We start from the raw sequence: 12,762 nt of genomic DNA, 5'->3' as shown, positions 1-12,762 counted from the left end.
AAAGGTTTTTTCCATTCAAAATGATTCTTTGATTCTGTGATTCCATGAAGATGCTGCAGCAAGGCAGCATGAGGCAGGGGAAGGAGAGGGAGAAACTGTGTGATCCTTCTGCCCAACAAGTGGCATTAAGAGTGTGGAACTTGTCTGAATATGTTGAAATGGTGGTCGTAGCTGTAACCGCAAAGCAGAGGCCATCTGATTGATAGAGGGAATGGCCCAAGTGATAGATGAGGTTCCTGCAAGGTCACGGGAGCAGTGGGGTAATAATACTGGTGCAGAGCACGTCCTTATATATCCACATCTATTTTCAAACGTCACCTCCACCTTTCCTTTACCTGCTCCAGGGAGGACCACTTTTGATACAAGTTGCTGATAGTGAGTAGTGAACAACTTACCAGAAAACCTTTGTTTCGAAAGAAAGCCCTTTAGAGGAGTAATTTTTATTATTGAGATTTTTCAGCCCTCTGGGCAGCTTAGAGGGCAAAACTGATGTACATATGTGAGCACTGGTGCAGATCATTCATCTCCATGAATTGTCTGGTTGCCATATCTCCCAGCTAAAGTTTGCTGCTTACTCTACTTTTAGAACTGAGTTTCAGCCCTGCACGTTTTCGGCGTGCTTTGAAAGTACTGAAGATATAGGTTAGAGGTATATGATGCATTAGTATTTCATGTTTGGGTCGTAAACTTCTTTTTGAACATAAAGCCTAGCAAAACTTCCTTGAGGTTGGTAGATTCAATGAACCTCAGCAGCCAGGTTGAATTACTTAAATAACATATTCAAATACTCCTGTTTACTTGAATTGCCAAGGTGTGTATTTTCCAGTGCCAGCCTATCTATGCTTTGTTTATTTGCTTTTTGTTTCACAATCTCTTGAATATGAAAAAAACCACAAAATCTCTTCACAATTATGACTGTTGAGAAGAGGCAGAAAAAGTATGGGATCTAATAAGAAGGTGAATTAAAAGAATCTGCACTTTTAAGTGAAGAGAATAAAAAAAATGCAGAATTTTAAAATAAGGCTTATTGCTTTAGGTAGCTTGTTGCTGGATTTTGCATGTCTATGATTGATAATACCCATCTCCCTTTATAGAATCAAAGATTTAGCAGGATTTAACTTTATGTCTCTTCCCACAGAACTGTATTATTTTTGTGAAAATAATTTAATTTTCCAAATAAAAAACTGGAGGAAAACAGTACTGCCAGCTTCAGGCAGTCAAGGCTGTTTTTCCTGTAACTGTTTGGAAATTATTACCTTTGGCATCTGGAAAACCTAACTCAGTTCCTTTTCTTTTTAAAGGTCCTTTATGTTCATTCCTGTTTTGTAGGTGATCAAATGATTTTTATACTTATGGTAGTCAGCATATGGGGACTATTATAAATGTTGTAGAATGTTTATCAGGCGCAGTTAACCAAAATTGTAATTTCAGACTTCTGTATTCTACAATCCCATAACAATAAAATGTCCTGTTGCTAATGGCAGGGATCTAGCTAGTGGGTCTGTTTAGCTCATGTTAGTAGGAGCATTCACTCTTTCCCCTCTGAAGCTCTTATTTGTAGCATACCGCTCAGGTCTCTTCAGGGTAGAGATTAAGGTGGGATCATGGGACTGTTGTCAGCTACTGGCAGGTCTGCCGTTCACATAAAACAATTAAGACCTGAATTTGGGACCTGGAGAACATAGGTACTAGCAAAGATGATTGTTGCAGAGCTGCTAGTTGCTACTTGCTTTAGAATTGGTGCAATAAGGAGACATTTTAATGAGGAAAAATAGAGGGCGCTAAAATTGCCATACTGCAAGACCTGAATTAAAAACAAGAAGAGCAAAACCATCTTTTCGTCTGTTATATCTCTATAACTTTGAAATACATAAATATGGTTACTCCTGCTCTGTTTTATATTCCTGATTGCTGCCTTAAATTGAAGGTACATATTTCAGTGGTTTTTAGACATTTGCCTTTTTTTTTTTTCTGTCCTTCCAGGTTCTTATTGACTGGATCAATGATGTGCTGGTGGAGGAGAGAATCATTGTCAAACAGCTTGAAGAGGACCTTTATGATGGGCAGGTGCTGCAGAAGCTGCTTGGTGAGTTCACCTAAGAGAAGAATACCCCAAGGACTGGAAGGGGCCCAAAGTTAATCTCTTCCAAAGCTGCAGACAACAAGTCTGTGCAGTAACTCACCATCTCACCAGGGATACAGTTTGTTTCACTGATAGCTACGGCATCAGCTTCTCCATCTGTTCTTCTCAGGCTGTCTGCTGAAAGGGGAGGAAATCCAGGTGATTCTTACATATCTGTTTCATGAACTAAAACTAGTCCAGACAACTGAAATATGTGGCAGAGAAAAGGTGAAGAAATTAGTGATTACAGTGGGGGCCCAAGCAGAAGCCATGTCGTCCAAAATTCTGTCTGTATAGTTTTCTTCTGAAAGCTTTTTTGGCTGAAAGCTTTTTTGAGGTCCTGGTAGAATTAATTCTAGGGGAAAAAAATGAGAAAAAGAATGCGTGGCAGCAGGCACATACTCATAATGTGCACTTCTGCGTGGATGATTCAGGAAGAGATACACTCAGTTAAGCAACCATGATTCTGCAACCCACTTACATCTTTGCAACGTGTATGTTCAGGCAAGAAGCACAATGGAGAAAAACTTCTAGTGATGGCACAGTGATTTACAGGAGTGCTTTTAGCAAACAAAGAGACTTGAAGCTTCAAGTGTCCTTGTAAATCCACACTGTTTCTTGGAGAAAGATAGTCAAACTGCTTTCATTGAACCTATGACATGTTTTCAAGAGTGGGCTGGGATGTGGGATGTGTGCGTCAGAGTGGGGCACAAGGACTTGGTGGTGCTAATTCCACTGGTGCTAATGGATGCTGCTTACTGAATTTTCTGCATATATCCCCAAAATAATAGACCTGCAGCATTCTGGTGAACACTCATAAGCTTTTAAAATTGGTTAACAATAATTACTCTGTATGCAATTAAAACTCCTCAAAAATAACTTGAAGAATAAAACAAGAGTACTTTTAATTTCTTGATTAGACTACAGCTGGGACCCTCCAGACATGGTGTGGTGTAGGGGTGTAGAGTTAATTTTATCTGGGGACTATTTGTGTGTACACAGTTTTACTTCTTAACATACAGACATTTCTGCTTCAGCAGGTGGTAGCACATTTTAGTGTAGACATTTGTCACAGATATTAATGGTTTCTTATGTTCCCTGTGGAGGCCATGGTTCCACCGTCAGGCCTGCAGGCATTTAGAAAGTGTTTAGTTATACATACAGACATACCTATATATCTTAGCTGGACTTAGAATATCTTACAGGAGGAAAGGTGGGCATGTGCATCTTGCAGCCTGAGACTTTAACCGAACTGTTTTTTCCTCATTTTCTTCCTGTTGGGCCTCTGACTGGAGAGCAAATGCTTCTCCCCTGACCTGAAGCTATCATGTCTCAGTCTTGTGTTGTCACAAAAAGAATTCTTCAGCGGTGTCTTGGTTTATCCAGCAAGACCTATGCTGTTTAATCTATCCATGTTCCTGCTGTCTCACTGATGCAAGAGGCAAAGCACTTCATGGTTTTGGTGGTGCTCCTGGTGCCTGAGACCTCAGAATTAAGTCGGCTCTCTGTTTTGCAAGTCATCTCTTCTTCTGCCTGCAGGAAAAGCTAGCAAAATAGGGTCATTAAACTTCAAGTAGTAGTTATCATTCCTCATGTGTGAGAGATGTTTCAAGAAGATCTGTCTTGATAGGCAGACACACACAAGAAGATGAAAGACAGCAACTTGTCAGTGGGCTTATTCTGAAGCAGTTTGGAGTAAGAGATGAGCAAATGGTTGGCAGGCTGATTGAGGCAGGCCTCCTTGTTTAGTTAATTTTATCAAGGTACAAGTAGTGCCACTGAGAGAGGCTGGAAGTGGATTGCTACACATGGTGTCAGGGTGGGAGGAAATAAACTTCTGTGTGCTGACTGTCAGCTAATCTAGGCTGAGAATAGATAGGAGCCATAACACGTGCTCAAAAATGAATCTTGTAGGAGATTTTTTTTTTAAAATATCTAAAATAATTTAAAATAATATTTGCCTGTTTTAGTAGTCAGTTTAAAAAAGGCTCAGAGACATCTTGGCTGAAGAACATTTTTCCCATTAATATTATTTAGATGCTGATAAAAATTTTCTACTGTAGATTGATAAAAACAATCAAAACTAGTCCTGATCTCCTCGATTCAGCAGCAGAGTTTGAGTGTTTTTCCTACAGAGAGGAAGTGGAAAATGGATCAGCTTTTCTCTGGTGGATGGAGAACTCTACCTTACCTTCATCAGCTCTCTTAATTGAGAGAGAGAAATTCAGCTCCTGTGTCTTTGGCAAGAGCCACAATGCAGAGGAAAAGAATAATAACTTGTCTATGCCTTTGGCAACAAATAATTATATTACAGAAACAAAATTCAAATTTTAGTAATAGCATTTTACAAAATTTCCTGGATTAATTCATATTTGGAAGTAATCAACCACGATGTGACAATACCATAACAACATGACAAACAAGATTGCACCAACTTCTTTCTTTAAACCAGTTCTACTAAGCCAGTACAAGCCTGTAGGTCATATGAGTATATGACTGTTGATGCTTTGAGAAGGCAAAGTTTGCTTTAGCTTAAATTCGTACCTTCAGCTATCCTGAATAATGCTCATCAAGCTGAAGTAAATGTTCACACAGTATTTCCTTTTTTTTTGGTCCTAAATTGACTTATTGTTAGAAAAGTTCATTAAGCCTGTGTAGATCACTTGTGTAGTGAAGGCTGTATTGTGCCAAATGCTTTTCAGCAATGGAAGAAAATGGAAGACACAATAAATGTTATCATTAACTTGGTGCCTGTATTTTGGCACCTGATTGGTGAACATTTTCGGCCAAATCTTACCAGTTTTCTGTCATGGGTTTTATCGGAACTGACACACAATGATGAAAGGTTTGCTTTCAGCTATTTTGCTTTCTGAAGAAAATCATTCTGTTGGAAAATTGCTAGCAGAGTTCAGCTCTGCTCAGTGCTTTGTGCTCATCCCACCCAGGCCCTGTTTAATCTGGTTTTGCCTGTGCTTTTTGTTGTTCTTATTTTATTTTTTTTTTCAAACGCAGAAAAATTGGCTGACCGTAAACTGAACGTGGCAGAAGTGACGCAATCTGAAATTGGTCAGAAACAAAAGTTGCAGACGGTCCTGGAAGCTGTCCATGATTTACTCCGACCCCATGGCTGGACAATCAAGTGGAACGTTGACTGTAAGGGCTCTATTATACTTTCTGTCTCAGCTTCACAGGCAAGGAGGGTGTGATAATCAATAGTTTGATCATATTCTCTGTGATGCAGTGTTTTTAAAAACTATTTGCGTAGAGGTTTACCACATCCATGTATGGATTGTAACTGGTACCTTCTTCTGTGGTCTTTGTTTAAGGACAGATATACAAGGCTATGGGATAACTGAAGTTCCTAGAAGCATATGCTTTCATTAAAAAGCTTTTTTGTTCACTTCCTGAATTTGAATCCCTATGGATATGAGGAATTTGTTAGTACTAGAGGCTGGTCTAATCCTTCAGGCCACCATGCTGAGAGTCAAAGGATCCTGCACCCTGCTTGAGGATTCATCTTTTGACAGGCTAAACAGAAAGTGCCCTCTGTTCAAGCATGGCCTGTTACAATCGAAAATTGAGAATGGAATTTGAGAAGTCACTTCACCTAGGTAGTGGGCGGTGTTCATCTCTCACAGCCGGAAAAGCTTGTATTAACACTTTGAAAGTCTGCTACAAGCAGAATGGTCCAGTATTCTACCGTACGGTGAAAAGCAAGTGATGGAGTCCTCCTCTCTTTCTTCATTGACTTAGAGAGGGCACTGAAGAGCCTGGACTTTTAATTTGGGCATGTAACTTGACGGGAAGGTTAAATGTAGGCTTTGCAACCTGTAAAAGTATATTGTAGGCTGTGTTAATTTAGGAAAAAGAAGGTAGAGAGGTTAAAAAAAAAAAAAAAAAAAAGACGACTGTTCACCAGAGGCATTTTTCACTGCCTTTTACCTGCCTTTCTCCAAGAACTATCTGTTTAGAATAAGGCCTCAGTATTATCTTATTTGCTTCCTTTTCCTTGTTCCCTGCAGCAATCCATGGCAAGAATCTGATTTCCATTCTGCACCTCCTGGTAGCTTTGGCAATGCATTTCCGGGCTCCTATTCGACTGCCTGAACATGTTTCTGTACAAGTGGTAGTTGTACGGGTGAGTATGAACTCAGAAGAAAATTTGATCAGAACAATCATTATTTATCACTCTGATTTTGTGCTACAGAGCTGTTCCTATTCATTGCTTCCTGGTCTCTTGCCATTTCAAAAATTCTTGGGAATTAAGAGTCCCAGTCCTAGTAATGAATTTTTGGTGTGCTTAAATGTGATCACAAGAGCATCATAGCTTTAATATGTTTAGGTTTACCATTTGCTATTTCAGTATCAAGCTAAAAACATGTGATGGGATTTTGTATAAGGGAGAGTTGTGTCTGTAACTTCTGGCACTTTAGTAAATGGTTTTTGCCTTACATTTTTTGTAGAGAACCCACTGAAACACAAAGAGCACAGAAAGGAGTTTCAGCATGTACAATCTCCCTAATCTGGGCAGCCTGTTACTGATGTTGTTTTTCCCCAATTACTTATTATTCAGACTTAGACATGTTGTTTTCCTTGGCATTCTAATAGGCTTTCATCATTTCTTTCACAGCCTTGTGTTTTTGTTAGCTTTCCTTAGATATGGAGAAGAGGTCTGACCTGAGGAACTCTGACTCCTTCCCTCCTGCCCTAGATATTGTTATAGTTATTCCTTTCTCTGCTTGGTGTTGACCATTTCCTTTCACTCTACAAAGACTCTACTTTTGGAACATATATACTCTTGCTTTTTATCTTGCCTTCTAACCTCACCGAAGCTCCCATGATGCTACAGTCTGTGGCATGTGAACCCAGCTCTTCTCAACAGCTGTTGAAACCCCAGGCAGAGCTGTTCCAGCTGGGACTCTGATCATGCTGAGACATTTGCTGTGGTGCTCAGCACTGTTGTTGCAAGGCAGGCTCAGCTGCTGGCAGCAGGCTGTGGAAATCCTTTCTGTACTTGCCATTTATTGTTGGAGCTGTCAGGCTATAGTAGGTTTCCTTTCAAGAATAAAGAAGATAAAATGATCTTGGACTCCGCTTTGCAAATGTGGATCCCCTTACAAGATGCAATTGCATGGTGGTTGATGAGGCAAGCCTCATTTTGCTTTACATTTAAATAATGGCACTTTCCAGGCTGTCTGGCTGAATGCTCTAGAGGTACAAAGTGTGATATAAATGAGTAATTGATGGATACTCTCTGGCTCACAATAAATGTATGTATTATCTTTAAGACGTGATTTTGAACCGCTTTCAGTCTGCTGTAGTTCTTTCAATTTAAGAACAGTGAGTTAGGTAGAAAGTAACTTGAATGGAAATAAGAGACTGATTTATTTTTAAATTTCTTTTGACTGTCTTGGATAGGTGAAGGGGAAAATGTAGATATAAAGTGGTTTACAGTCCTCTGACGCCCTGATGCTAGAAATATCCTTCTGCACACTATAGTGAAATGTCTTCTGTAACTGATGAGTCAGAAAAAAACCTTAAGTAAATACAGAAAGCTTCCCTTTCCCTGTCCTTATTTCAAGCTTCAGGACCCTCCACCCCTGTAGCAGAAGGAAGGCTGTGGCGAAAATATTTTCACATCTTTTCCTCTTGGAGGGATATAGAGAAGACCATTGAGGCCATCTCGTTCACCAGTGTCCCTGTGTCTTGAGACTATAGACAAGGCTGTGGTGAAGACAGGATGAGATAATGGCTGACAGAAACTGAGGAAAGGAAGGAAGCAAGAAAGGAAGAAAGAGACTCCTGTGTCACCAAGGGAGTCTCTGAAGGTGTCAGAGCAGTGGTACAATGAGGGCTAATTTATGCTCAAGAGGCTGTAAACACTTAGTCTTGGACCTAGAGCCTGGAGTCCTGGAGGTGGTTATGGCAACTGCTGGCTGTGGGCCTACCTCAGCTGGCTTTGTGCAAGAGGAGTCTCATTTCAGCCCCCCATCCCACTGCTAGGAAAAACTTGCTCTTCAGCTTTGTTTATTTAAATGGAAAGCAAGGCACAGTGTAAACTGAAGCATGTTTCTTCTGAAACAGGAAATTTTGCCTTATAGCTTGGTAAACTGAATTTTTGTAGTTCAGCATCCAGAATTAGTCTAAAAATACGTGCTGGTTCAGTAACACAGATCTCTTTAAATGGATTTTATTTAGCCTTTGTTATACTAATAACAAACAGAATGGTAATGAGGTTAATATTGTTCTTAATCCAAGCAAGAAAACTATTATTAAGAAGATTATTGTTATAGTTATCAATTTATTGTGAAATGATCTGTTATTACAAATCCACATAATGATTAGGGTTCTGTCAAGCTAGCTCATAATTAGTATAACATGTCTGCTCTCAGAGGTTTTAGCTTAAATGTTTGAATATGCATTTAAGGGGATTAATCAACGATTTGCTAAGTGACTTTTGTAAGCTTCGCAGAATTGACTCCACAGCAAGAAAACCTTGCAAGTTGTTTTGGGAGTGTTGTGCAAGAACATACCCACATGGAAGTTTTCAAAACTAGTGAAGTTTCAGTTTCATGGGTGACTTTCACATTTAGGATTATCATTATCAAATTTGTTGAGCCATCCTCACACTGTGCAGATGCAAGAGCTGCTTCTTGCCCAGAAGGGCTGTGCTTTCACTATAAAAATAAGAGAGTCATACTGGTTTAGCAAGTTATTGCTTAGCCAAATTGTGTGCATTTCCATAGCCCATCCCAGAACTATGCAGAATATCTTATTAGCTTGTGTAAGTGCTGTGGACTTTTTCTTCCCTGATTTTTAGTGTGCTACATGGAAAGTATTTATCAACGTGTTTTCCTAAGGTGCTGTATTTTTTAAATTAAAAATAATTAATTTACAGTCTGAGAAAAATCTGTAGCTGGATTTTTATCTGTCAAAAAAACACTGTCCTTTTTTGGTCCTGCATTGTGTAGTTTACTAAGAAACCCACAAGCGTTTTAGAGAGGACTTTCTGCTTTGCCTTCCTCTTTGTCTGTCAATATTACCTAGAACAACTGCGAGACTAACCCATCAGAAGAACACTTCTGTTCATATTATTTTATAACAGGGACCGTGAGGTAGCATCTCTCAAGAACAGAGTTTTGGAAACCTAGATACTTTCAAACCTTCTTGAAATCAACCTCCAGAATTAGTTTTCTTGGTGGTTTTTGTGTGAAATAGAAAATCTGAAACCATGGCAATGTACATCCACATTTTACATGATGTGTCCTAGCAGAGCTTAGATTAGGTGGATCCTATTTAAGATCCTGTTGATAGCTACTCCAGGTGCTGAGTTAAGAGTCTAAGATAGTACATGTTTTAATACTGGTGTCACTCAGCATTTACCTCTCGTTCCAGCCCTCCTAAGTGAGGAGAAAAACTTTATTGTTTCAGTGTGTGCTTCCAGTGAGAACTGAAAATCCTGAGATTTTTCTTCCAGCTGACTATACTGCCTTATATTTGAAATGTAGACTTCGATGATGAAGAAATACCCTAATTCAGGGAAACAAAAATGTTCTCAGAAATAAATGTAAAAATTTTCTTAAGGCTCCCTGTGTTGATTATTTTTACAAGGCTCAGCAGTTACCTTCTTTTGAACTTAGCTCTCCTCTTCGTCACTTCTGAAACTGCAGCATGTCCCACCTTGGTGCTGCTGGGAGATCTGACGTATTTTTACAGTCATTCCCTTGTAGTCTGAGTTGCAGACTGAAAGGTCAGAAGAAAGGCAGAGTGAAGAATAAATGTGTCTGGTGGCTGTGGTACAAAGAATACAAGTTTTATCAAATAATGACATTTGCTTTTGGATTGCAAGGCTGAGGGGCCTAGGCTTGCTGTGTGAGCAGCATGTTCAGCTGCCTCAGAGAAATGGTGCCATTTCCATCTTTGGGGGAGTCTGTGTTGGAATCCATTCCTCCTTCTCATCGGGCATTTGGAGGCATTATTCACTAGCCACCACATACTGAGTTTTTGTTCACGGTTTATAGCATCTTCTCCCTGGGGTACGTGGTGTCTGGAAGGTCCAGAAACCTGTGTTAATAAAGCAGAGAAGCGGTGGGATGGAGTAAAGACAACATTGTTTTGCATGCAAGAAAACATTGCCCTGTCAGATGCTTTCTCATTCTTCCATCCATGCTGTCATCCTGGCTTGTTTCACCAAACCTTTTGGCACTGGTCCCCTGGTCCCCCCCGGGGGAGCCAGATGAGATGTGTGCATGAGAGGGAGGTGAGGGGCCTGCTGGCAGCATCCAGCCCAGGGCCCGGCTCATGTGTGGAGCTGTGACAGCACAGCCATGGGAGACCATGGCTCCCCCATGGTGCTTCAGCCAGGCCCCCTGGCTGCTGGCTGGAGAAAGCAATGCTGCCTTTGTTGAGCAGAGAGTAGAACAGCAGGAGTTCTTCTTACTGCTTTTTAGATTGCAATTTTTGTTTCTTAGATTGCTTCTGGGAAGGATGTGTTTCTTTTCAAAGCTGTTCTCCCTAATAAGTTCTTGTTTGGGGTTCAGCTGGTTGAAATGTTTGAGATAGCATATGTATACAGAGCTTGTGACTAGGGGGGGGCAGTTTCCCTCCTTACCTGAGCTGGCGGCTTTATTGGCTATGCTTTCTGGCAGGACCTGGTCCCTAGATGGTAGAATCATAGAATTGTTTTGGTTGGAAAACACCTTCAAGATCATCAAGTACAACCATTAACCTAACACTGTCAAGTCCACCTCTACACCATGTCCCTAAGAACCTCATCTACATGTCTTTTAAACAGCTTCAGAGATGGTGACTCAACTGGGCAGCCTGTTCTAATGCCTGACAACCTTTTCCATGAAGAAGGTTTTCCTAATATCCAATCTGAACCTTCCCTGATGAAACTTGGGGCCATTTTTTCTTGTCCTGTCACTTGTTACTTGGGAGAAGAGCCCAACACCCTCCATGCTACAACCTCCTTTCAGGTAGTTGTAGACAGTGATAAGGTCTCCCCTCAGCCTCCTTTTCTCCAGGCTGAACAGCCCCAGTTCCCTCAGCTGCTCCTCATCAGACTTGTGCTCCAGGCCCCTCACCAGCTTTGTTGCCCTTCTCTGAACTCTCTCCAGCACCTGGATGTCTTTACTGTAGTGAGGGGCCCGAAACTGAGCACAGGATTCCAGGTGCAGCCTCATGAGCACCGAGTACGGGGGAACAATCACTTCCCTGGACCTGTTGGCCACAGATGACTGCTGAGATTTGAGCTCTTTGTGTCAGCTTTTTAAGTATAAAGAAAGGAGGAAAGAAATTCTGCCTTTCAGGCATAAGGCTTTATCCCATAATTTTGTAAGGGACCCATAGAAACATTAAGAAAGTTTCTGACTCGGGTGGAACCACTTCCAGCCTCTGTGAGGCATGTGCTGTGTCTCCAAAACCCTGGAGAGGCTCAAAAACATTTGTCCCTCTCTTTGTCAGGGGACTGTGTCTTAACAGAGCTGAGGCAGCTGTTTTGAAACTGGGTCTTGCTGTATGATGCCTCTCTGTCAGTTAGGAGAGTCCTTATTCATGCAGAAAATCCCAAGGAGAGAAAACCCAGTAACAAGGAAGTATTATTTGTTGTGAGATCACTAGTTGGGCTTTTTATGCTCCCTATGTTTCCTTGGTGGATGTTTTCCTGACAGACACGTGGCTGGTGACCTCAGTAATGTCCCTGCTCTAGGCGAGCTGCCCTCATGCCCGCAGAGCTTTGCCGGCACACTGGAGCCCTGGCCTGGAGCAGCCATCCGTGTTATTTCAGCCACGGAGCTCTCCGGAGAACCAGGCTGCCAATTATGTCGAATTGTTGGTTGATACTGTGACATGAACAAGTGCTCTTGGGGAATTTAAGACAGGTCTGACAAACTCTCTCTAATTTGTGTTCCAGGCACGATGTTGACTCTGGTCTCAGGAGGAGAATTGTTAGTGAGTTTGTTGGCTGCAAATATATATCTATACACACACATTTCCCAAACATCCATTTGGCTGTCAGCCTGATAAATGCCACTGTTCTGAGAGTGAGCCCTCCTGTGTCAGCTGTTTCACCTCTTACCTCTACGAAACACAGCGAGCATGCTTTATCCAGATTTCTACTCTGGGATTCTGAGACACTGAATGCTGCAGAGCCCCTAATGAGTTTCTTCTTTACTAATGCCATCTCCGTTTTAAACTCTGTCTTGCTTTCCAGAAACGCGAAGGCCTCCTTCAGACAACTCACGTTACAGAGGAGCTGACGACTACAACAGAGTAAGCACAAAGTTCTTTAGCTTCAGCCTGTGCTCGTGGTGCATGATGTGAAACCTTTTGCAAAGACAAAACAGAAATGTAATCTTCCTCTTGCTCCTGCCAAATTAACAAAATCCCTTAACATGGTGCTTTTTTATCTATATAGAAATAACTCGGGCTCTGGAAATATGTCACAAAGGAGAAAAGTGTTTTATTGTCATTTTTGTTTTATAGGAGCATTTAACTGAATAGTTCATTGAAAGTGACCTTTGTGGGCCCTTTCCCCACCCTGCCTTCTGAGGGTAGCCATGTATAACTAATTCTGCCCAGTGCTGTTGCCTCTCTCAAGTAAATCATAGAATATCAAGTTGGAAGAGACCACAAGGATC

At 41.1% G+C, this 12,762-nt stretch overlaps 1 protein-coding gene across 3 annotated transcripts in view; it reads left to right on the top strand.

The window, feature by feature from the left end:
- PARVB (parvin beta) overlaps positions 1 to 12,762 on the top strand; it is a 69,639-nt gene that overhangs the window by 37,010 nt on the left and 19,867 nt on the right. For all 3 annotated transcript variants that reach the window (XM_082076405.1, XM_082076407.1, XM_082076406.1), the window contains exons 4-7: positions 1,984 to 2,086; positions 5,135 to 5,275; positions 6,145 to 6,260; positions 12,336 to 12,394. In XM_082076405.1, the coding sequence (XP_081932531.1) occupies positions 1,984 to 2,086; positions 5,135 to 5,275; positions 6,145 to 6,260; positions 12,336 to 12,394 (419 nt within the window). The remainder of the gene's footprint in view (positions 1 to 1,983; positions 2,087 to 5,134; positions 5,276 to 6,144; positions 6,261 to 12,335; positions 12,395 to 12,762) is intronic.

The sequence above is a fragment of the Streptopelia decaocto genome, assembly GCF_964273445.1.
Source record: "Streptopelia decaocto genome assembly, chromosome: 1".
NCBI lineage: Eukaryota > Metazoa > Chordata > Aves > Columbiformes > Columbidae > Streptopelia > Streptopelia decaocto.
Note: the sequence above shows the minus strand (reverse complement) of the source record. Positions and strands in the feature narration are given on the sequence as shown.